Raw genomic sequence first — 26,139 nt, 5'->3', positions numbered from 1 at the left:
CTACAAAAATGTCACATCTTTTCTAAAAGGCACTGTTTAAATATAAGCTTTTGCAAAAATATCAAATGTATCATGCCTGTCTTCTGTTTCTTTTTGAGAGATGTATACTTAAATTAATAAGAGGATCCATATGTATAGTTTTTATAATCTGGTGTGTTTCTTTTTTAATATAATTTTTAAATTTAGAATTTTTGCACTAGGTAGTTGAACTCAGGAATGTTCTACCTCTGAGCTATACTTCCAGCCCTTTTAAAAATGTTTATTTTGAGACATGGTCTTTGCTAAATTGCCCAGGCTGACCTCAAACTATAATCTTCTGCCTCAGCCTCAAATTTAGTTTAAAATTTAAATATATTTGTACGTATCTAGTTGGTTTATTAGAGTATAATACTTGGAGAATAAATGTCTTGAAAGAAAATTATTATTTGTTTTAAACATGATAGCTAAGAATGCAGTTTTTTTCCTTGGAATTCCCTAAGAAGATTTTACCTTGGGTTTCAATCGTGGGTAACAAGGATCTACTTTACAGTTTTAACACATTTGGTTAAGATGGAGAGAGACCTACCATTAAGTGTGCATGTGAACTTTGTATATAAATATGTATGTATTTGCCATGAGTTAGGAAAAAATTAACCCCCAAAATTCTATTAGGATATTTCTGAATATAATTCTCATAAAATCTGCATTATTTTATTTTTAAAATTCAGGCTTTCCCCAAAATCCTTTGGAATATTTATGAATTTGAAGAAGACCATATTTTAAAAGCCTCAAAAATTAGTTTCTTGGGCTGGGGATGTGGCTCAAGTGGTAGCGCACTCGCCTGGCATGTGTGCGGCCCAGGTTCGATCCTCAGCACCATATACAGACAAAGATGTTGTGTCTGCCGAAAACTAAAAAAAAAATAAATATTAAAATTCTCTCTCTCTCTTAAAAAAAAAAAAATTAGTTTCTTTTTAAGTGGTCCCAAACCGAACATAGGATAGGGGGAAAATAAGTTCTACTTTATTCAGTCTGTTAAAGTTTTTAATGTTTAGGTCTATACTAATTTAGATATGTATTTTATTGTTTTTTTTTGGGTGGTGGGGATTGAACCCAGGACCTTGTGCATGTGAGGCAAGCACTCTGCCAGCTGAGCTATATCCCCAGCCCCTCATTGTATTTTTTTTTTGAGAGAGAGAGAGAGAGAATTTTAATATTAATTTTTTAGTTTTTGGAGGACACAATATCTTTGTTTGTATGTGGTGCTGAGGATCAAACCCGGGCCGCATGCATGTCAGGCAAGCGCGCTACCACTTGAGCCACATCCACAGCCCCCCTCATTGTATTTTTAAAGATATTTTTTAAAATTGTTGATGGACCTTTATTTTACTCATTTATTTATATGTGGTGCTGAGGATCGAACCTAGTGCCTCACGAATGCTAGGCAAGTGCTCTACCATTGAGCCACAACCCCAGCACTCATTGTATTTTTTTAAGGAACATTTGTAAATTTGAGAGGATATTAATGTAAGTGTATAATTTGAATGAAATGAGATGGCTAGGTCCATTATGTACCTTTGATCAATGAAACAATCATTCTTTTTATTTTTTGTGGTACTAGGGATTGAACCTAGGGGCACTCTACTGCTGAGCCACATTCTTAGCTCTTTTTTTATTTTTTATTTTGAGACAGGATCTTGTCAAATGATAAGGCTGGCCTCAAACTTGGGACCCCCTTCTGCCCTGTCTCCTGAGTAATGAAACAACTCTTCTAACTTCAAATAGGAACATCTGATTAAATAAGTTAATAAAAGCACTTGAGTTATGACAGAACATATCATTTATATATATTTAAATTTATTTATTTTAATTTGTTTTACATGACAGCAGAATGCATTTCAACTCATAGTACATATATAGAGCACAATTTTTCACGTCTCTGGTTGTTCACAAAGTAGAGTCACACCACTTGTGTCTTCATACATGTACTTAGGGTTATGATGTCCATTTAATTCCACCTGCATTTATATTGTTATCACCCAAGGTGTTTTACCAATTTTTTTTCTGTTACTCAGTGATACATATTCTTGTATTTAAAACACAGAAATTTTACTTTTAATAGGGCTGACTATTAAATTTGTTGATAAGTAGTTTTGGTTTTCTGATTATTAATTTTGCTTTTCCTCTATTTTTCTATGGTTTCATAATGGCATTTTTTTTGGTAGAATAGAAATAGTTATCTTAATTGCATGACAATACCTAGGGTAGAATGCAACTGTGTCAGTTATTTGAGAAATGAATTATTTCATGTATAACCTCATTATACATACTAGATACATTGACTGTTCTGATTTCAGACTTGTTTCTTTAGAGGATTATCTTTGACCCCTAAATTTCTTCTAACACTCACATCAGAAAGCATTCTTTATTGTTCAATACATGTTGTTTGCATGTATTGAATTGCTATATATACTCCCTTGGAAGAGAGGACCAGTTGATAACAGTCCATTTGGTTTTACTTTAAAGGTGTGTTTAAAGCTGTTTTTTTAGAGAGCTTGTAAATTGAATTGTGTTTAGCATTTTAGAAGAATTCACTCACTAAAAATTCTCAAGGCTACTCACTCCCACCCATGATAAAGTGCTCACATAATTTAATTGATCATTGTTGATACTGTGATGAGTATCAAGAGCTACTTGAGTGACAATGGTTTATTTGATTCTGGCTTTCTTTGAATTAGTGACTTAGATGAGATATTTGATTTAAACAAGATAAGGAAGTTGATAAACAGTTTATTTATGTGAAGTAGAACTATTACCTTCTTAAGTTGCCTTTTAAAAGTCAAGTGTTATATTTCAAAACCTTGGAAATTTTGTGTTTTATAATATAAGTTGTTTGATTTCATTTTTGTTTTCTTTTCCCTTCCCTCCTCGCCTCTCTCCTCCTTATTAGTAAACTTTTTAAGACATTAATGTAATTATTATTGTACTGCTTTGTCAATTGTGATAAAAATAAAATACTCTAATATCATTGTCAAAATTTTCTATTAAAATTAATTTTTTATTGCCACGTTTCTGGAGATAGGAATGTTGGGGCATTGTTACTGTAATAGCTGTGATTGTGAGGATTTTTCAGTGTGTCCATAATGTGACAAAGGTAGATCATCCAGTTTGCTGGGGATACAAGACTTTGACTTTTAAAATAGGCTTAATCCTTGGTAAACTGGGACATGTTGATCTCTTAAATTTAGTGGCCACAAAGATTAATTTGGAGAAGAAGATAATTAGGGTTTCACATCAAATTTGTTTTTGAGCTGGGCACAGTGGTGCATGCCTATAATTCAGGTGTCTCAAGAGGCTGAAGCAGAAGGATCTCAAGTTTGAGGCTAGCCTCAGCTTCTTAGTAAGGCCCTAAGCAACTTAGGGAGACCCTGCTTCAAAATAAATAAAAAGGCTAGGGATGTGGCTCTGGTAAAGACTCCTGGGTTTAATCGCCCATATTCCACCCCTGCCCTCAAATGTTTGTTTTTTGAAAAAAAGTTTCACTTAAAACACAGAAATTTTACTCTTATAAGGGCTGAAATATTAAATTTGTTAATAAGTATTGGTTTTCTAATTATTAATTTTACTCTTATTTACTAGTGTTAATATATGAAAACACATGGGTTTGTCAGGATTCAAATATGCTTGTGAAAATTCACATATCAGTGAATCTGGAGGTTTAGGCTGCCTTATTTTGCCTGTTTGAATGCCAGCAGTTTGCTAGCACTGTGACAGGTGGCTTTATATAATTATTACATTTTTCTTCAGTAGGGTTAGGGTTAGGGTTAGGGTAAATCTGAGGTAAAACTTTCCAGTTAAGTAAACTAAGTCTCAGGGAACTTAACTAATTATTTGTCTGAAGGTAACATAGCTGGTAGTTGGCAAAGGCAGGTTTGGGGCTTGAGATTCTTGATTTTCAATTTCTAGCAGTTTTTCATTGGAATTAACATTATGCAAACTGGCTGCAAAGTAATATGTTGTGATCTAGATAAGAAGATCATCGCTTGCGACTTTTTAGACATAGAAACCATTAGTAATGGTTTTTGTAACTTTTTCAGATGGTAACTTAAAATCTGATAACATATGAGCAATAAATTTAGAAAAATGCAGGTATATCAACTTTTGAATATAATTTCAGTGCTATTGTAGATTGAATAATGAACTCTTATGTCCTAAAGAGATGTTATAGTCAGTTCTCTAGAATTATTTTGTTTATCTGAACTGTTGCCATAAGCTATGTATAATAATAGTTGGAGAACAAAATAGCTAGGTTTAATGTAGGGTTTACATTAAATAAACTATTTGTTTTAGTTAATAATGCTTTTTGTTTTGCTTTTCTTGCTTCATATATTCTTAACATTGAGACAGTATAATTTATTATTACACATTGATAGCAAGCATTATCTTATGTGTAACTTGTTATTAAATTCATATTCTTCAGGTAAAAAGAACATATTCTCATGGTACTTACAGAGCTGGTCCAATGCGACAAATAAGCTTGGTGGGAGCAGTTGATGAAGAAGTGGGAGATTACTTCCCTGAATTTCTTGACATGTTGGAAGACTCACCATTTTTAAAAGTAAGGGAAAATAATCTAATCAATTTAAATTGTGGTGGTTAATTTTGTACTACAGGTGATACAAATTAATGGCTATTTCAGGCTTATATAAATTTGGTTTTATTTAAATTGGAGGGAAGGAAAGGAAGAAATGAAAAATAGTGATCTTGTATAGTGTATATATGTAACTTCTCAGGTCCTAATTGTAATGGCAAAGCTGAGTGTTGAACCAGAAAATAACTTTATCTGTTACAATCACTTTAGAAAATTAGTTTCCATCTGTTTATTACCACTTTATAGAATACGTACCAAGAATTTAAGAAGTATAGTGTTATGGTTTAGATATTTGGTGTCCCCCAAAAGTTCATGTATAAAACAGTGCAAGAAAGTTTAGAGGTGAAATGATTTGGTTATGAGAGTTTTAATTTAATTAGTGCTTTAATCCCCTGATAGGGATTAACTGGGTGGTAACTGTAGGCAAGTGGGTTGTGGCTGGAAGACGTGGGTCCCTAAGGGCATGCCTTTGGGGTATACATTTTGTTCTTGTTGAGCAGAGCTCTCTCTCTCTGCTTCTTGGTAGCCATGTTCCAGCCACTTTCCTGTGTCACCTCTAACTCCTTCATGTGCTGCCTCAGCTATGTCTCCAAAGAATAGTTGACTGACTGTGCACTGAGACTTCTGAAACTGTTAGCACCCCTGAATAAGCTTTTCCTCCTCTAATTGTTCTTGTCAGGTCTTTTGGTCATAGCAGTGAAAAAGCTGACTAAAACATGCAGGAAGGATGATTACTAAATTAAAATGTCTAGGATAAAGGAATGACAGTGTTTTAGTATATTACCATACACAGCTTATGGAAACAGTTCAGATAAACAAAATAATTCTAGAGAACTGACTACAACATCTCCTTAGGACATAAGAGTTCATTATTCAATCTATAATAGCACTGAAATTATATTCAAAAGTTGGTATACCTGCGTTTTTCTAAATTTATATATCTATATCTATCTATCTGTCTATCTATACAGAGAGATAGATAGATATTGAGATTGACCCTCATTTTGGACAAAATATAAATCCCAAGGGCATGCCCCCAGTTACCAACCTCCTCCAGTCACACCCTATCTGCTTACAGTTACCATCCAGTTAATCCCTATCAGAGCATTAATGCACTGATTTAGTTAAAGCTGTCAGAACCCAGTCATTTCACCTCTAAACTTTCTAAGGTCATTGTCTCACACATGAGCTTTTGGGGGACACCTTACATCTAAACCATAGTAGGAAGTTTGACATTGTGAAAAAATGACCAGGGAAATTGTATACCTTTGTTTTAGCCTTGACTAGACCTACCTGGGTTGAGCAAACCACATAAACTTTCAGGGCTTTGGTCTCTTCATCTATAAAAGCAGATATTTAGTCTGTGTGGTGACTAATGGGCACTTGCTCATTTTTCCAACTTAAAATCATATGACCCATATGTTTATCGAAAGAATAATAACAAATTATGAATATACTGAATCATACCCCTGGCATGGTAGGGGGAGAGAGCCATCCAAGCATAAATATTCTTTTGGTATGTTTGAAATTGAACTTTTGAAGTTAAATTATGAATATATAGGGATATGTATTTCAGATGTTTAAATTGTATATGAATGTGTTTTTGTGAAGGGAGAACTATTTTTTAAATGCATATTTAAAGATACATTTTAAAAATAATTTCTGTATAATTGTCTTTAGTGTACATTGCCATGGGGGACATTATCTAGTCTAAAATTAGAGAGTCGAAAAGACAGTGATGATGGTCCCATTATGTGGGTACGTCCAGGAGAACAAATGATCCCTGTGGCTGATATGCCAAAGTCACCTTTCAAAAGGAAAAGGTATGTTGGATACAAATTTTTATTTCTGAAAAATGTGTGTTCATACATTGATGTGTATGAGTATTAGTAGAAAATTGGAAGAAGAAGGAAGGGAAAATTTATAGAGCATATTTGGAATGAAAATTAAAAGATAGTTATACATGCTGGTAGAGTTTGTGATATTACATCTGCCATTTATAAGACATGAGAAATATAGGTAAATGACAATAAATTATAAATGGGAATGGAAAAAATATCATATAGTGAGACATTATAAAACTATTTTAGAATGAATTTAATAAAATATTCAGAAGCTGTATTAAGAAAATGGAAACATCTTATGGAGGCTATAAAATTATACTAAAACAAATGGAAAGCCCTACTATGTTCTGCATCAAGAATGATATTTGTTTAAATATTCGTCTGTACTCATACTCCCTATAACTAGATAAAATGTGTTTAAAGTTCATAAGGAAGAAAACTGTGAAAGATACTGGATACTGAAAATTTCTACAAAACTCAAATAGATCATTGGTGTAGGATAGAATCCAGAATAGATATGAGTACATAGGATGAGATGGATGAGGAAATACTTATTTAATGAATAATGCTGGCATAATTGGCATTCTGAAAGAAAACACAGAGCTTCTACCTCATACAAAAAGAGATTTTAAGCATCACAGGTAAAACAAATACAAGTATGAGCACAAAAATGTTAAGTTTGGAAGTGATCTTCCTAAGAAAGACTAAAAGATATAGTGATAATATTGGTTGGGAGAGAAAAGACAACAACAGAGTTCAAAACTATAATAAATCGGACTAAAACATGCCTGATGTGGCAGGGCAGGCACAAATAATCCCAGTTACTTAGGAAGCTGAGGCTGGAGGATCTTAACCAGTCTAAGCAGCATAGTGACATCCTATCTTGAGAAAGAAAAATAAAATTCCCAAATCAACAAGAAAAATATAAAACCACCCAGTAGAAATATAAACTTTACCTTAGGCAGGTAAGTTTATTTTTAACAAGCTACAAGATATTTTTGCCCTTTGAGCTGATAAATTTATCAACATAGCAATACTAATGTAGCAATAATCAAGCGTTGTGAAGAAAGTCTTTTATATATATTGTTGGTAGAAGAGTGAGTTGCTTTGAAAGTCTGGAAGTAGCTCATACACTTTGTATCTAACCATGATCTGCTCCCCTACTTTTGGGGATCTACCCCAATAAATAAAAGCATTAAAGATTAAGATGTAAGAATGCTAATAGTAGTCTTGTTTGTAATAAGAAAATAATTTAATGCCTGAATGTCCACCAACCAGGGGAATGGTTGAATACATTTCTACATTCTTATTAAAGAATATGATAAAACAGTTAAAATAGGATTTTTATTTCTTTTGATCTGGAAGGTTATTCATGACACTTGAAAAGAGCAAAATATAAGATAATGTATCTTGTATGATTCTTATGATTTTTATGAAAAACAAAAATAACTATGAAATAAAACCCCATGAATAAATGTATATTTATGTGAGCACAGGAAAAGGTTTGGAATAGAGTACACTATGTTAACATTTGGGATTGGAAGTGGTCATCCTAAAGGAGATAATCTCTTTTTCTTTAGATACCTAAAATAGTTTTATTGGTTACAGTGATTATTAATTAAAACAAAAAAACAGAAGAGCAAAGTCATTAGTAGTAGGTTGCCTGATGGCAAGGACCATGTTGGGCTTATTACTAATGTGTTTCTAGCATATGTGTTTAGACACAGTGTTGTGCTTAATAACTTTGGGTTGAATTAAATTTTACAAGTTAATTTCTAAGTTGGTAGCAAATGATAAAATTGATGTGCTTCTCAAGTGTTCTTAATTTTGTTTTAGAATTTAGCAATCATTGAATCTGAAAGTCTTTTCCCAGAATAATGCAGATATATACAAAGTTTAGATTTGTAATAACGCCAGCTCCCTGAGGAATTTCCATTCACTTAAGGGTTTACAGCCCATGGTATGTGTGATGACTAATAACAGCATTGTGCCAAGTGCTATATGTGCCTTAATTCATTAATGAGACCAAGCTTGTGAGGTTGAAAGCCTCTTAGTTTTCCACAGGAAGCAACATTACCAATTTTTTGAGGGGGAGGGTATTGGGGATTGAACCCCAGGGGCACTTTACCACTGAGCCACATCCTAAGCTTTTTTAAATTTTGTATTTTGAGACAAGATCTCACTAAATTGCCGAGACTGGCTTAAACTCCAAGTTGCTGGGATCAGGCTTGTACCCCTATGCCCAGCTCCTCATCCCTTCTTAAGTTTTAGTTTTGAGATAGGCTCTCACTAAGTTGCTTAGGGCCTGGCATAAATCACTGAGACTGGCCTCAAACTTATCCTCTGCCTCAGCCTTCCCATTTGCTGCTATTACAGGCATTATCTAACTTTCTGACACATGTAAGATGTTAGTCACAAAGAACAAAAGAATATATGAGTATGTTTTATGTACACATATATGGGTGTATGTATGTATGAGACTGTAATGCAAGGGTACCCAAAGAGCAGTAGGTAGTAGGATAAAGGGTGGGAACTTAGAGAACTAATAAGTAACTTCCAGGAGGATAAATGATGATAAGAGGAGAAAAGCATAGGGGCAATCTAAAATTGTCTCTGGAAGCAACGTAAAAACCCGAGAGGAAGATAAACGATTACTTCTGGCCAGAGTTGTTCTCATACTTTCCCCCATTCTACAGTAGAATTAAAGAGATTTCTGCAGTATATAAGGCTAAGTAGGTAGTGAATTTTGTGTGCTTTATGGATTCTAGAGGATGAAAGTGGAGGAGAGGGACAGTGGGAGGTGACTGTCTTCCAAGACAGAGCTAAGGGTTTCCTTTCTGCTTCCAGTAAACCAGGCATGTTTTATGGAAGCACTTGCTGACTTTTTCTCCTTGCTAATTTTCTTATTTTTTGTCCTCTTCTCAGTAGAATATAAAGTTCCATGACTGTAGGAACCCCATCTGTCATTAATGTCTCATTAATACTAGCCTCAGTGCCTAGAAGATTCCTGCCATATAGCCTGGGTCCTATAAATACTGACTTAATGTAATTTTAAGTTACCTTTTATTCTAAAAGTATATTTTGTGATACCAAGTGATCTAAATAGGGTTTCTATCCTGTATACGTGGGTACATGATCCTATTCAGATTAGACCCAAATCTCAGATAAAGATTCTAGGTACAGGAGTCTTCCCTTCCTTGGGGAATACATTCTAAGATTCCCAGAGGATGTCTGAAACCACAGATAGTACCAAGTCTTATATGTACTATGTTTCCCCTATATATTTGACTTATAAAACTTTAATTTATAAATTAAGCATAGTAAGAAATTAGTAGCAATAACTAATAAGATGACACAACAAAAACAATAAACTCAAATAAAAGGTATACGAATGTGGCCTGATGCTCTCTTTCTCTCGAAATATCTTATTGTATTTTCATCTTTCACTTAAAGGCTTCTCCTTGGCCTACCTGAATCGCTAGCATCATTACTCTTTTTTCGGGGGTGGGTGTGGGGGATTGAACCCAGTGTGCTACATTCCCAGTCCTTTATACGTATATTAATTTTTAGACAAGAGTCTTGTGAAATTACTGAGGCTGTCCTCAAACTTGCAATCTTCCTGCCTCAGCCTCCTGAGTTGATTATGGATCATTGATTACAGATATGTCTGGTGCAGCATCATTACTCTTGTCCTTTAGGGTCATTGTTAAGATAAAATAAGAATTACTAGAATATTGAGACAACTCAATTTGGTAGTGGAGATACTGAGTGACTAATAGGCAAGTAGGTGAGTACTCTGAACAAAGGGATGATTTGCATCCTGGGCAGGACAGAATGGAATGGCATGAGATTTCATAATATGACTCTGAATAGTAAGCAATTGAAAACTTAGGAATTGTTTTGTTTATAATTTTATTTTTTGTTGATGTGGGTTTCATTGTGGTATATTCATACATGCATATAAAATATTTTGAATGATTTCACTTTTCATTATTTCCCCTTGCCCTACCCCTTTCCTGTACTTCACTGTGTCCCTTCTATTTTTACGAGATCCCTTCTGACCAGAAAACATATATATGACCTTACCTTTCTGAGTCTGGCTTCTTTTGTTTAACATGATCCTCTTAGTTTCATCCATTTTATTTTATTTTTTTTTTTACAAATGACATAATTTAGTTTTTATGGCTAAGTAAGCCTCCATTGTGTTTATATATCACATTTTTCTTTATCTATTCATCCGATGAACACCTAGGCTGGTTCCATACTTTGGCTGTTGTGAATTGTACTGCTTCAAACATGGGTATGCTTGTATCTGTACAGTATGTTGACTTTAGTTCTTTTGGGTAAATACTGAGGAGTGGTATAGCTAGATCATATTGTGGTTCACTCCTAGTCTTTTGAGGAGTCTCCACATTGATTTTCCATAGTGGTCGTACTAATATATACTTACATCAACTGTGTAAAAATGTTCATTTCCTCTGTATTCTCATTAGCATTGTTATTTGTATTCTTGATGATTGACATTCTAACTAGAGCAAGATGAAATCTCAGTGTAGTTTGATTTCCATTTCCCTGCTGACTAAAGATATTGAACATTTTTTCATATATTTTTGGCCATCTTCTTGTGAAAAGTGTTGTTTAGTGTATTTGTTCATTTATTGAGTGGGTTATTTATTTTTTTGGTGTGTAGTTTTTTGACTCTTAATAAATTCTAGATATTAATCCTCTATCAGCAAAAAAGCTGTCAGAGATTTTCTCCCATTCTGTAGGTTCTTTCCTTACATTGTTGTTTCCTTTGTTTTGCAGAAGTTTTTTAGTTTGATAGCATCCGTTTATTAATCCTTGTTTTTACTGAGCTTTTTAGGAGTACTGTGGAGGAAATCATTGCCTGTGCTTGTATGTTGGAATGTTGACCCTATGTTTTCTTATAGCAGTTGCAAAGTTGCAAAGTTTCTGGACTAAATTCCTAGGTCTTTGATCCATTTTAAGTTGACTTGTGTGTGAGAGAGAGGGGTCTGTTTTTAATTTTTCTACATAATGGATATTCAGTTTTCTAGCACCATACCATTTGTTAAACAGCCTGTCTTTTCTCCCAACATAAGTTTTCGCACCTTTGTCAAGAATCAGATAATTGTAGTACCTCTGTGAGTTTGTGCCTTCTGTTCTGATCCATTGGTCTTGGTGTCTGCTTTTATGCCAGTACCATGCTATTTTTGTTGCTATGGTTCTGAGGTATAATTTGAAGATGGGTATTGTGATGTCTCCAGTTTTACTCTTTTTCCTTAGAGTTGCTTTGGCTATTCTGTTTTGTTGTTGTTCTTCTTCTGTATAAATTTTAGGATTGTTTTTTCTGGTTCTGTGAAGAATGTTATTGGTATTTTGATGAGGATTGTATTGAATCTGCAGATTGCTTTTGGCAGTATGGCCATTTTAACAATATTAATTCTGTCTCTCCATGAACACGGGTGGGCTTTCCATCCTTTGGTGTCATTTTCTATTTCTTCTTCATGTTCTGTAAATTTCCTCATAGGTATCTTTCACCTCCTTGGTTGGATTTATTCCTAAGTATGTTTTTAAATCTGTTGTAATTTTGTCCTGAATTCTTTCTCAGTGTATTTATTACTAGTATATAGAAAAGCTGTTGCTTTTCATAGGTTGATTTTGTGTCCTGCTACTTTGCTTATAAGGTTTAGAAGTGTTCTGGTGGAGGATTTATTCTCTTCTAAGTATTGGATCCAGGTCATCTGCAAAGAGGGACAATTTTACTTCTTCCTTTTTTTAATTTGTATTCCTTTTATTTTCTGTATTAGTTAGCTTTGCTCCACAAAGAACAACTTAGAGGAGGAAAAGTTTTATTTTGGCTGACAGTTTCAGAGATTCAGCCTATGGTTGGCTGGCTCCATAGCTCTGGGACTGAGATGAGACAGAACAGTATGACAGAGGAAAGCAGCTCAGGACATGGCAGCCAGAAAGCAGAGGAAGATATCTGCTTATTGGGTCAAAATATAAACCTCAAAGATATACCTCTAGTAACCTTCTTCTTCCAGCCACGTCCTACCTGCCTAAAGCTACCACCCATTTAATTCATATCAGTGAATTAATCTATTGATTCGGTCATAGCTCTCATAATCTAATCATTTTATCTCTGAACATTATTCTTTTGTTTCCCACATGAGCTTTTGGGGGACAACTCATATCTAAACTGTAATACTTCTTTTGCCTAATTTCTCTGGTTAGAATTAGTACTGTATCGAATAGGAGTAGGGAGTTGGGCATCCTTGTCTTGTTTCATTTAGAGGAAATGCTTTCAGTTTTTCTCTATTCAGTATGATACTGGCTTTGGGTTTGTTATATATAGTCTTTATGTCAAGGTAATTTCCTTCTATTTCTAGTTTCTTCAAGGTTCTTTGTCATGAATGGGTGCTGAATTTTGTCTGACTTTTTCTGTATCTGTTGAGATGATTATATGATTTTTGTCTTTGATTCTATTTAAGTGGTATATTTATTGATTCACATATGTTGAGTCATCTTAGCATCCCTGCAATGAAACCAACTTGATAATGATATATAATCTTTTAACGTGATGTTGAATACAGTTTGCTAATATTTTATTAAGGGTTTTTATATCTGTTCATCGAGGATATTGGTGTGTAGTTTTCTTTCCTTGAGGATCCTTATCTGGTTTTAGTATCACGGTCATGCTGGCTTTGGAGAGTAGGTTTGGAAGTGTTTCTTTCTGTTTCCTGGAATAATGTGGGGAGCATTGACATTAGTTTTTTTTTTTCCTTCAAGGTCTGGTAGAATTGGCTGTGAATCCATCTGGTCCTGGTTTTATTTTATTACTGCTTCTGTCTCATTGTTTTTGTTATTAGTCTGTTTAGGTTTTCTGTGTTCTCTTTATTCAATTTTGGTAGGTCATATATATCTAGAATAATTTATCTGTTTTTTCCAGATTTTCTAATTTATTGGAAAGCAAGTTTCAAAATAGTCTCAAATGATCCTCTGAATTTCAGTGGCATCTAATGTGAATAGCTCTTGTTTTTTTTTTTTTTTTTATTTTTCTAATTTTATTAATTTGGGTCTTTTTTTTCTCTTTCTTTTGGTTATTTTGGTGAAGTGTATATCAATCTTGTTTATCTTCTCAAAGAATCAACTCTTTGTTTCATTGATCCTTTGAGATTTTGTTGTCCTATATTTCATTAATTTTAGCTTGGATATTTATTATTTTTTTCTTTATTCTAGAGTTTTGAGAATGATTTTTTTCTTTGTTTTTCTAAGACTTTGAGATTTATCACTAGGTTGTTTGTTTGGGAATGTTCTGATTTTTTTTTCTTCTTTTAGTTGTAGGTGGACGCAGTACCTTTATTTTATTTTTATGTGGTGTTGAGGATTGAACCCAGTGCCTTCCACATGCAAGGCGAGCACCCTACCACTGAGCTATACTCCCAGCCCTGTTCTGACTTTTTAATGTAGGCACTTATCACTAAAAGCTTTCCTCTTAGAACTGTCTTTGCTGTGTCCCAGAGATTTTGGTGTATTGTATTTATATTCTCATTTTATTTTAGGAATATTAAAATTTTTAGTATGATTTCTTCAACGTTCCAGTCATCATTCAAAAAACATTGTTCAGTCTCCATGTGTTTATGTAGTTTCTATAGTTTTTCTTGGTTGTTGATTTCTAATTTCATTCCATTCCATTATGATCTGATAAGATATAAGGAATTATTTGAGGTTTTTTTTTTTTTTGTATTTTCTAATACTTGGCTTTGAGGTCTAAATATTCATTTTTGGAGAAAATTCCATGAGCAGCTGAGAAGAAAGTATATTGAGTGATTATTAGATGAAATATTCTATAGATATGTTAAATCCATTTGATATATAGTATGATTTAACTCTGTAGTATCTTGATTTTTTAAAATTTTTATTTACTTACTTTTATTTGAATTTGTTATATATGATAGCAGAATGCATTACAATTCATATTACACACAGAGCACAATTTTTCACATATCTGGTTGTATACAAAGTATAGCCACACCTTTAGTGTCTTTATACATATACTTAGGGTAATGATGTTCCTCTCATCTCACCATCTTTTCTACCCACATACCCCCCTTCTTTCCCCTCCCCCCCTTTACCATATCTAGAGTTTGTGTAATCCTCCTGTGCTCCCCCCCGACTCCAACCCGATTATGAATCAGCCTCCTTAAATCAGAGAGAACATTCAGCATTTGGTTTGGGGGGATTGTCTATGTAGTATCTTGATTTTAAGTTTTCAGGACTTATCTAGTAATGAGACAGGTATATTGAACTCACTATTATTATATTGGGACCTAAGTGAGCCCTTATGTCAAATATTCTTTTTTATGTTTTTAGGTACACTGATGTTTGGAGTATATATATTTACTATCATTATTGTATTGTTGGAGTGTTCCCTTTACTAATATGTAGTGATTTTTGTTATCTTGAAGTATGCTTTGTCTTATATGAGAATAGCTTTTTCTATTTGCTTTCAGGTTTTCTTTTCTTTTTCTTTTTTTTTGTCCTTGGGATTAAATCTAAGAGTTCTTTACCACCGAGCCATATTCCCAGTTCTTTTTACTTTACTTTTTAAAATTTTGAGACAGAGTCTCACTAAGTTGCTGAGGGCCTTGATAAGTAACTGAAGCTGGCCTTGAACTTGTGATCCTCCGGTCTCAGCCACCTGAGTTGCTGGGATAATAAGCATATGCCACCACACTTAGTAGTTTGGATTCCATTCACCTGGGATATAATTTTCCATATTTACTTTCAGCTTGTGGATGTCTTAGCCTGTGAGGTTTGTTTCTTGTTGGATCTTCTTTTTTTAATCCATTCTGCCAGCCGGTGTCTTTTAATTGGAGGATTCCTGTCACTTTGACTTATTTCTAATGTTTTCTTTAATCCCGATTCTCATTGCATATTTATTTCTAATGAGATTTATTCTCTCTTGGTTATTTGGTTATTTCTTTCTCTCTTTTTTGTGTATAGGATTCTCTTAAGGATCCTATGTTTTGCAATACTTGCTTAGTAGTCATAAGTTCCTTTAGTTTATGTTTATCTTGGAAAGTTTTTTTTCCTTGATTATGAAAGATAAGCTTTGCTGGATATAGCCGTCTTGGTTGGCAGTTATTTTCAGGGTTCATAATACATCTTTCCAAGTCTTCCTGGACTTTAGGGTTTACATTGAGAAATCCGATATTATTTGGATTGGTTTTCCTTTAAATGTGACCTGGCATCTCATTCTTGTAGCTTTAAAATTTTTCTTTGATCTGTATTTTTTGCATTTTAATTCCATTGTGTTGTAGAGGGTTCTTTTTTTTGATCCTGTCTATTTGGGGTTCTAAATACCTCTAGTATCTGAATATCCATCTTGTTCCAAATATTTGGAAAAGTATCTGCTGCTATTTTATCATTGCCATTACTCTGTATCTCTACTGCTTCCTCATTGCTTATGAAAGCAAATATTTATTTATGAAAAATTTCACAATATTTCAAACCACAGTTGACTGTAGGTTAACTGAGACAATGTGAAACCACTGTCAAGAGGGGATTAATATATAAGGAAACTCAGTAAATTATACCATCTGTAATTCACTTTATTATCCAAGTAAATTTTTTTTTTTTTATAGCTGTGACTTTTGTGAAGGTGTATTACAAGGAGGGGATTGTATTGTATATGTGTTTTCATCCATTTAAAAAATTAGAACTTAATTTGGGAACAGGTAATTTAAAGTTCCTTTTATCTGAATTATGTGATTATTGAATGTTTGATGGCAAGTAAGCTTCAATATATAAATATAAATCTTTTTTAAAAACAGAACTACCAATGAAATAAAAAACCTTCAGTACCTACCTCGAACCAGTGAGCCTCGTGAGATGCTCTTTGAAGACAGGACAAGGGCCCATGCAGATCATATAGGACAAGGTTTTGAACGACAGACAACAGCTGCTGTTGGAGTACTGAAGGCTGTGCACTGTGGAGAGTGGTATATATAACTACTGCTATTCTAATGAAAGACTTTTGTGGCTTCTAAATTTTTTCTTGAAAACTTTCTTAATAATTTTTCCATACTGGGGAAGAGAAGAATTTTAGTTACCCTCCCTGTGTTTGGGTATCCTAATTTCACATTGCTTTAAAGAAGGTTTTAAATTGTTAGATTCTAGCTGTAGTCATTTGTTTGAGTTAAATAATTTCATTTTCTATATGGGTAGAAGGTAAAAACACTAGGGTAAAAGAAAAACTAGATTTACTTTGTATTACTATATGGCCATTTATAAATGTACTTTTTTTTTAAAATAAATGTAGTCTTACTTAAGTTTCTCAACTACTTTTTGGCCCATTTTTATGACAAAAGAAAACTGAAGCTCAGGGCTGTCAAACAGCTTCTTTATAGTCTTCTAGTTAATAAGTAGTAGAGCTGAGATGGATTTTGTGTTTTCTTTCTACTATTCTGCTTTACTGCTTCCTTTATTAAGTTAATATCTGTTTATTATTTGTCTCTGATTTTTTTTTCAGCTTTGCTTACAAGCTTCACTTTGAATTTCTTTTTCTTTAAAATATTTTTGGTCTTTATTATTTTTGATTGATATATAGTAATTGTATATATTTATGGGGTACAAATGTGATATTTGATTTCATATATATACTGTTTAATGATCAAATCAGGAAATAAGCATATTTATCACCTTAAACTTATCATTAATGGTGAGTACTTTGAAAAATCCTTTCTGCTAGCTATTTCAAGATATACAGTGCATTATCGTCACCCTCCTGTGCAATGGAACACCAGAACTTTTTTCTCCGACTTCACTATAACTTTGTACTTGATCATGGACCTCTCCACCTCCTCCTTCCCCTCTGCTCTTCGCAGCCTCTGGTGAATAAAAAAATAAGAAATATTTGGATAGATTAAATGTAGATTATTCTATTTAATATGTTTAAGGTGCTTATACATATGTTATGTAACTTTTCATTTAGTAAATAGCAAAAATAGCAAAGTTATATTTATACTATAGCTATATTTATACGTAAGTTTGTTTATATTTGAGTTTTAATTTTTTTTTTGTTTTTGTAAATGGACACAATACCTTTATTTTATTTATTTTTATGCAGTGCTGAGAGTATAACCCAGTGCCTCACATGTGCTAGGCAATTGCTGTACCACTGAGCTACACCCTCAGCCCCAGATATTTGTCAAGTTGAGTATTGTTTGGGTTTGGGTATGAAACATGAATTAGAATATGCTTTCTTATTAAAGCAGTGGAATTAGATAGCAAATAAACAGGAGACTTTTCTAAGTAAAGAAACCATTTTTCATTCTGAAAACATAAAATATTAGTTGTGTAGTTTTCTGAGGTCTTACTAAAATTATAACCTGTATTTTCCACATAGGGCAATATTATTTTCAAGGATTACTTATGCCAGATTGACACTTAATTAAAAAGAGAAATTTGTAGTAATATTTTATAAATTAATACTAAATAGAGAAGCTAGCCAGTGTAAACTGATTATAAAAGGAATGAAGGTTTATCAATCTCAGGTATACAAAGTATCTGATATTGAATTGTACTAGGATCTAGAACTGATTCTAAGGAAAAAATATTCTTAGGAAAAAATATTAATAAAATAAATAAATTAATAAAATATTAATAAAATAAAATAAATTAATAAAATAAAAAATACTTAATAAAAATATTAAGTTTTTTTACTTAATATTTTAAAATATTAAGTATTTCATAATTCTCATTGAGTTGCTTTTTTATTTTTATTTTTTGTAGTTATAGATGGACAGCATGCCTTTATTTTATTTGTTTCATTTTTATGTGGTGCTAAGGCTTGAACCCAGTGCCTCACACATGCTAGGCAAGTGCTCTGCCTCTGAGCTACAGCCTCAGCCCCTCATTGAGTTATGCTTAAATGTTAATTTTCAAATAACTGTGGTTGTTTTTATAGTTTCTATGCTCTTTTTATTATCTAGTTTAAAATGTTAATTTTATCAAAGAGTAAAGACAAATTTATCTCTGTGGAAATCCTTAAAAATTCTTTCTGTTTCAAATTAATGATGTCTTCCTCAAATGTTTCAGATAAAGAATTTAACATTGACATTAATATTTTCTTAGGGTAAATCTGATTTGTAAATAGTGTTCCATAAAGTCAGCCACATATATTTCCTTTTGGAGATAAATATTCTCGCTTCTAAAGCCCTCAGCACTTTTTAAAAATCTCTCAAGTCTGTTTTAAATTATTGTTGGTATGTGTTCTTTCTTTCCCTTTATATGGAAATTAAAGCTACAGATTAAATCCTATGTTTCAAAGGCCTACCACAGATCCCAATAAACATTTATAGAATAAGAAACTACATTTGTGGTTACAAATTTCATAGTAAAAAAGGACTACTGTCAAATTACTAACATGTCACATGACCAGATTTAAGAATATTCTTGAGACAGATTTGGAATGAGTGAGATATTGCTAGCTATGAAGTTTCTCACTTTGGAAAAATATAATTCGCTTCTCACATTAATAGTGCTTTTTAATCTCTTAATACTAAAGAGAAAGTAATTTTGTTAATACTATTGAGGGCTTTATGGCTGTGTTAATCAGCTTTCCATCACTGTAAATATCTGGGATAATTAATATACAAGGAAATATGGCTTATGGATTTAGTTTCCAGTCCATTGCTTTAGTACTATAGTAAAGTAGTACATGATGGTACTAGCATGTGGCAGAACAAAATTGCTTACCCCATGAACTGGGGAACAGAGAAGAAGACTGGGGTACGTTTCACTGAGCCCCACCTACCAAAGGTTCTACTACTACCTTCTAATAGTCCAAACTATAGTAGTGGCTGTGATGCAGATGGGTGTATATTCTTTTTATTGTTTCTTTGATGTTAAAGCAAGTTATTAAACAAAGGAAATTTTTACATTTCTTGAAAAGACCTTAACTATTAAGGTATTGGAATTTTTTTTTTCTTTTTTCCTTTTCCTTTCAGTATTGGGGATTAAACCCAGGGACAGTCTACTACTGAGCTACATCACTATCCCTTTTTATTTATTTATTTATTTTTATTTTGGGACAGGGTCTCACTAAGTCCTGTGGTTAACCTTGAACTTGCAATCTTTCTGCCTCAGCTGCCTAAATTGCTAGGATTATAGGCATGCATCACTGTGCCTGGTTTAGGATGTTAAATTCTTGACTTTACCTAAGAGCTAGGCTTAAGATCAACTTGAAGTAAAAGATTGGTATTGATAAAGACTACAAAGAAATCTCCAACTATATTGGGACAAGCCTTGTGAATTATTACTCAAATTATATAAGTGTTTAGGCCTTATTAAGATAAGACTTTATAGACATATATTTGGAGGTTGTTTCTTTGAAATTGTCTTTAGAAAATCATCATCATTATTGAAATATAGTTTATATTCAGTAAAAAAAACTAATTTTAAGTATACATTTTGATGTGTTTTGATGAATGTGTAGACTCATGTTGTCATTACCCCATCTAATGTACAGAATCTTTGGCTTTTATCATATCTTTTGCCAGTTAATCATCTCAATCCTTTCCCAGCTCCAGACATCCAAACATCCATTAGTCTACTTTTTGTTACTATAGATTAGTTTTGCCTAGTCTAGGATTTTGTTAACAGAATTATAAATATGCCTAAAATTAATTTTACCAGATATTTGCTGCTAAACACAGAAATACAGTTCACCTGTGACTCTGGTAAACTTGATCATTAATTCTAGTGCTTATTTATTTATTTTTTTAGTTGTAATTGGACACAATACCTTTATTTTATTTATTTATTTTTAATGTGGTGCTGAGGATTGAACCCATCGCCTCGCACGTGAGCGAGGTGAGCGTTTTACTGCTGAGTCACAACCCAAGCCCGCTTTTTAAAAAAAAAAAAAACTTTCAGTTTTCTCCATGTACAGTTATTTTGCCTTACCCTAACACTCTGCAATTATATTAATATGTATTTAAACGAAAATAAATGAAAGCATATATCCATGTAAAGACTTTTAAGTAAATGTTAAAAACAACTTTATTATTTCAGAATAGAGATTACCTTGATAGTGGTGAGATGTCATTTTAGGAAGGGCATTGCTGTATTTCTTGAGTGGTGGCTATACATCTTTGTATTTTAATGGGCAATTAGACTCTGTGTACTCTTGTATGAATGAAATATTTCATTAAATAAATGTTAAAAATGTAAAAAAACAACTTTATTCATAAAACTAAAAATTGAGAACAACTCAAATCATCATTATCAGGTAAATGATATGGGTGGTGCTGGTGCTGGAGATTGAACTCAGGCCTTGTGCATTCGAGGGAATCACTCTACCAACTGAGCTGTATCCCTAACCCATAAATGTGGATTTTATCAAAATTAAAACTGTCCTTCAAATGATACTTTTAGGAAAATGAAAAAGCAAGTTATAGGCCAGTCATCTATCTATATGACTCATATCCATATATATAAAGAACTCTTAAAATTTAAAATAAATAGTGAACTCAGTTAAAACTGGGCAAAAAGTTTTATTTTTTTTAATTTTTAATTTTTTTGGTACTGGGGATTGAGCTCAGGGACACTTGACCACTGAGCTACATCCCCAGTCCTATTTTTTTGTATTTTATTTAGAGACAGGGTCTCACTGAGTTGCTTAGTGCCTTGCTTTTACTGAGGCTGGCTTTGAACTCACAATCCTCCTGTCTCAGCCTCCTGAGCTGCTGGGATTACAGGCATGCATCACTATGCCTGGCAAGACTGGGCAAAAGGTTTTAATAGACATTTTATAAAAGAAATAACAAAGGGCTAGTAAACATTTAAAAAATGTTCAATGCAAATTAAAACTACAATGAAGTAACAAAATACATCCATTAAAACAGCTTAGGGTGATAAAAACCAGTAGTAGCCAAAGCTGACAAGGATGGAGATTAACCAGAACTTTCATTATGTTGCTGTGGGAACTGTTTGATATGTCTTATCAAAGCAAATATAGGCGGGCACATTGGCACATACCTGTAATCCCAGTTACTCGGGAGGCAGAGCAAGAGGAGCATTAGTTGAAAGCCAGCCTCACCAATTTAGTGAGGCACTAGGTAACTTAGTGAGACTGTCTCAAAATAAAAAAATAAAAAGGGTTAGGGATGTGGCTCAGTGATTAAGCACCCCTGGGTTCAATCCCTGGTACTTGGGGGGAGTGGGGAGTAAACATAAACTTATTCTAAGACCCTGTAATTTTATAATTCTGTTATTGTTTCCTAGACTTAAAAACCTCTTAGTTATTCTGCATTATCATAATATCATTTATATATGTTACATATTTTATTTACATAAAATATCTGGTATATATGTATATATAGAGAACATAATATTGTATATGTCATAGAGCATGTATAAAAAAAAAAAAAGGACACAAGATGTAGTTTAGTAGTAAAGCTCCCCTGGATTAAATACCTAGTGCTGGAGCAGAGCAGTTGTCAAGGGAATTGGTGACAGTTTTACATTGTGAATGTTGATATTCACATATAATGAAAAAGAATAAAATACAGAGTAACCAATACATATATACAGTAACCGTACATACCTATATTTATATGCCTATATTAAGATACACATGGTATTTGTGGTAAATACAGCATAATATGTATAATATATAAAATAATTTTTAGTACTGGATTCAGTTTGCTAATATTAGTGATTTGTGTTTATAAGTCATGCTCGAATTTATTAATTTTATTGATCTTTTCATACAGTGGTTTATTTCACTTTTTTTTTTGTTTTCTATTTCATTGTTTCTGCTATCCTTTTAGGTTAAAAATAATTTGTTTTTGTAGCTTAAGTTGGAAACTTACATGATTAATTTGAGACTTTTCTTTTTTAATGTAAGTATTTAAAATTTTAAGCACTGCTTTAGCTACATTTCACACATTTTGACATTTTCGTTTTTACTCAGTTTGGGATATTTTTGACTTTTTGTTTGATGTCTTTTTTAACTTATGGGTTGTTGAGAAGAGTCTTGTTTAATTTCTAATGTCTGATTATTTTTTTTTCCCAGAGTGTGTGGTGGTGTTTTTTTTTTTTTTTTTTTTGGTGTGTGTGTGTGTGTGTGTGTGTGTTTTCACCATTGGAGTTGGAACAGGGTCTTATGTATGCTAGGCAACATTCTATCACTGAGCTATACCCTAGCTGTGTGTGAGTGTGTGTGTGTTTTGAAAGTTGTTCCATGTATATTGAAGCTTTATTACTAGGCTACTGTACATTTAGAGTTCCTTTTTGATGAATTGACCATTTTATCATTATAAGATGCCCTTTTTATTCTTGGTAATCCTTCTTGTTCTGAAGTCCTCTTTGTTTTACGTTATTATAGTCACTCCAGCTTTCCTATGATTTGTATTAGCATAACTTTTCTGTGTGATTTTTAATTTAATTCCCCCTATGGTGATAAAACATATTGTGTATGATTTTGGTCTTTCCTAATTTTTAGGGTTTGTTTTATGAGCTATCTTAATGTTTGCTGTCCACTTAAAAGAATATATGTTTGGTTGATTTTTGAGGTGTAGTGCTCTAGAAATGTTAAGTCAGGTTTGTTGATTGTATGGTTAAAGTCTTTTATATCTTTATTGATTTTTGTCAACTTGTTAATCTCCAACTCTATAACACTGGATTTGTCTATTCTTCCTTCCAGTTTTTCTTGGTTTTGCTCCAGATATTTTTCTTTTGCAACAGCTTAATTGAGATACAATTTACGTATGCTATGAATCATCTATTTAAAGTGTACAAGGCAATGGTTATTAGTATATTCACAAAATTTTGCAACTATCACAATTATATAGAACATTAATTATAATTATTAATGATTAATTGCAGGACATTAAAGCGTACAGAAAGATGCTCTGTACCCTTTAATACAATACCTCTCCAGTTTCTCCATCTTCCCTAGCCTGGGTAATCACTATTCTACTTTTAATCTGTATGCATGTATTCTGAATGTTCCATATAAATGGAATTATATGCAATGTGGTCTTTTATGATTAGCTTTTCACTTAGCATCATGTTTTGAAGGTTGTTCATGTATTTTGAAGCTTTATTATTATTAAATAACTGTACATTTAGAGTTCCTTCTTGATAAATTGACCATTTTATCATTATAAGATGCTTTTTTTAATCTTGGTAATCTTTCTTAACCTAAAGTCCTCTTTGTCTGATGTTAGTATAGTCACTCCAGTTTTCCTGTGATTTGTATTCACATATCTTTTCCTGTTCTTTTTCTTTAAAATTTAGTTGATAAGTCTATATTGTTATTTCATGTAGATATCATAAAATTGGGTGTTTTTTTCCCCTTCCAAATCCAGTGGCAATCTGTCTTTTTAAAAATTTTTATAATTTTAGTTGTAGATGGACACAATACCTTTATTTATTTATTTATTTTTAATGTGGTGCTGAGGATTGAACCTAGTGCCTTATGCATGGTAGGCAAGTGCTCTACCACTGAGCTACAACCCTAGCCCGGCAATCTGTTTTTTAATATGAATATTTAGAACTTTTGTATCTAATATTAAAATTTGGATTTAAATTAATTATCTTGGTTTTCCCATTTGTGGCTTCTCTTCTTTGTTCCTTTTTCTCTTGACTTTTTTTTTGGTACCAGGGATTGAATCTAGGGGCACCTAACTACTGAGCCCCAGCCCCAGCCCTTTTTTGTATTTTATTTAGTGAGGGTCTCACTGAGTTGCTTAGGACCTCACTGAGATGCTGAGGCTGGCTTTGAACTTGGAGCCCTCTTGCCTCAGCCTCCCAACCTGCTGGATTATAGGCATGTTCCATGGTGCCTGGCTCCTCTTATCTTTTTTAGTGTTCTATTTTATTTCTGTTGTTTGCTTACTAGCTATAGCTCTGTTTTATTTGTTTATTTGCTCTAAATTTATCACACTCTACCTTCAGATGATGTCATATCTCTTTATTTAATGTGTAAGAGACTTTCAACAGTATATTCCCATTTATTTCCCCTTTACCCATTTCTTGTATGCTAATTGTTGTCAAATATTTTACTTTCCATATGCTGTAAACCCCACATTATGTTATTACTTTTGCTTTAAGGAATTATTTTCTATAGATTTAAAAAATGAGAATAAAATATCTTTCATATTTACTATTATGTGTGCTTTACATTCTTTTGCATAGATCTGCATTTTCATCTTAATGTCATTTTTTTCAGTCTAGAAATTTCTTTAATATTCGTTGTTATGCTGGTCTTCTGGTGACAGATTTTTCTTAACTTTTGTCTGTTTGAAAATGTTTATTTCTGAATATTATTTTTGGTGGGTATAGAATTCTAGATGGACTTTTCCCTCCAATACTTTAATTCACTCTCTTTTGGCTTGTATTATCATCGATGGGAAGTCTGTATAATACAGTGACAGATTATCCTCTTTCCCTATGTATAATCCAGTGCATTTCTTCTAGATATTCTGTGCCATAGTTCTTTAGAAATTTGTTTATGATTTACTTTGGTGTAACTTTTCTTTGTATTTATGTTGCTTGGAGTTTAATTCAAAATCCATTTTTGAGCACCTTATGTAAAACTATATTCGTATATTCCTAGATAATTGAAGAATTTGGGGATTTTTAAAAATTATATTTTAAGACAGTGATGATGCCAGTGAACTATGAGTATTTTTCTAATGAAAATCTTATCAATTTATTAAGCATTACTTAAGGTTTTTATGCATTAATGCAGTTTATATCTTCTTTGGAAATACAATATTCCTTTTCTCCCATAGTTCTAATTTTTAAAAAAAATTAGTGACCCTTAATTAATGTATATATTTATGGGGTACAATGTGATATTTGAGTACATGTATATAATATTCAGTGATCAGAACAGGGTAATCACCTCAAACATTTATCATTTCTGTGTTGGGAACATTCAGTTTCTTTCTAAAAGATGTTTTGTGATATACAATTAAATTTAAAGTCAACCATAGTTCCTACTGTGCTCTAGACATAAGAAATTATTCCTTCTGTCTATCTGCATCCTTGTACCCATTAACAGTCTTATTACCATTTTCCATCCTTCCACTTCCCAGCTGTACCACTGTTCTTTTTTTAGTTTCCCCATATAATTGAGAACATACAATATATGTCTTTCTGTGCATACCTTATTTCACTTAATATAATGTCCCCAACATCAAGTTTTTATTATTAGCAAATTTAGCACAACTTTTATAGAGTATTGATCATAACATTAAAATGAAAGAGTTGTTTTGCATAATTTACCAATGCAAATCATTTTAATTTTTAAAAATCTCGTGACAGCTATGATAAAATGAAGTGAGTTGCTTTTAATCTGTTTGTCAACTCTTTGTTTAGATATATAGATTGTTTTTTCAATTACAATTGAAAAGAGAAATATAAGGGAATATTTTGATATTGACCACAGTTACTTTTGCTTATTAAGGCCTTAAAACAGAATTATTATTATTTTCTTAGGCCTGATCAACCCCGAATAACCAAAGATGTAATTTGTTTTCATGCTGAAGATTTCTTAGAAGTAGTTCAACGAATGCAGTTAGATTTACATGAACCTCCACTGTCCCAGGTATATTTTAAATAATTATTATCTTTAGATTAGGT

The 26,139-nt window shown here is 32.6% G+C and overlaps 1 protein-coding gene across 1 annotated transcript in view; it reads left to right on the top strand.

The window, feature by feature from the left end:
• Positions 1–26,139, top strand: part of Rsbn1l (round spermatid basic protein 1 like) — an 81,673-nt gene that overhangs the window by 46,743 nt on the left and 8,791 nt on the right. Inside the window, exons 4-7 of the mRNA XM_046464162.2 lie at positions 4,460–4,597; positions 6,311–6,453; positions 16,314–16,481; positions 25,996–26,104. Coding sequence (XP_046320118.1) covers positions 4,460–4,597; positions 6,311–6,453; positions 16,314–16,481; positions 25,996–26,104 — 558 coding nt within the window. The remainder of the gene's footprint in view (positions 1–4,459; positions 4,598–6,310; positions 6,454–16,313; positions 16,482–25,995; positions 26,105–26,139) is intronic.

This window comes from Marmota monax, unplaced genomic scaffold, assembly GCF_021218885.2.
Source record: "Marmota monax isolate L192 unplaced genomic scaffold, Marmota_monax_Labrador192_F-V1.1 WCK01_AAM20220418_F8-fsc00065, whole genome shotgun sequence".
Classification (NCBI taxonomy): Eukaryota; Metazoa; Chordata; class Mammalia; order Rodentia; family Sciuridae; genus Marmota; species Marmota monax.
The sequence above is the reverse complement of the archived record's forward strand: the minus strand, read 5'-3'. Positions and strand labels throughout refer to the sequence as shown.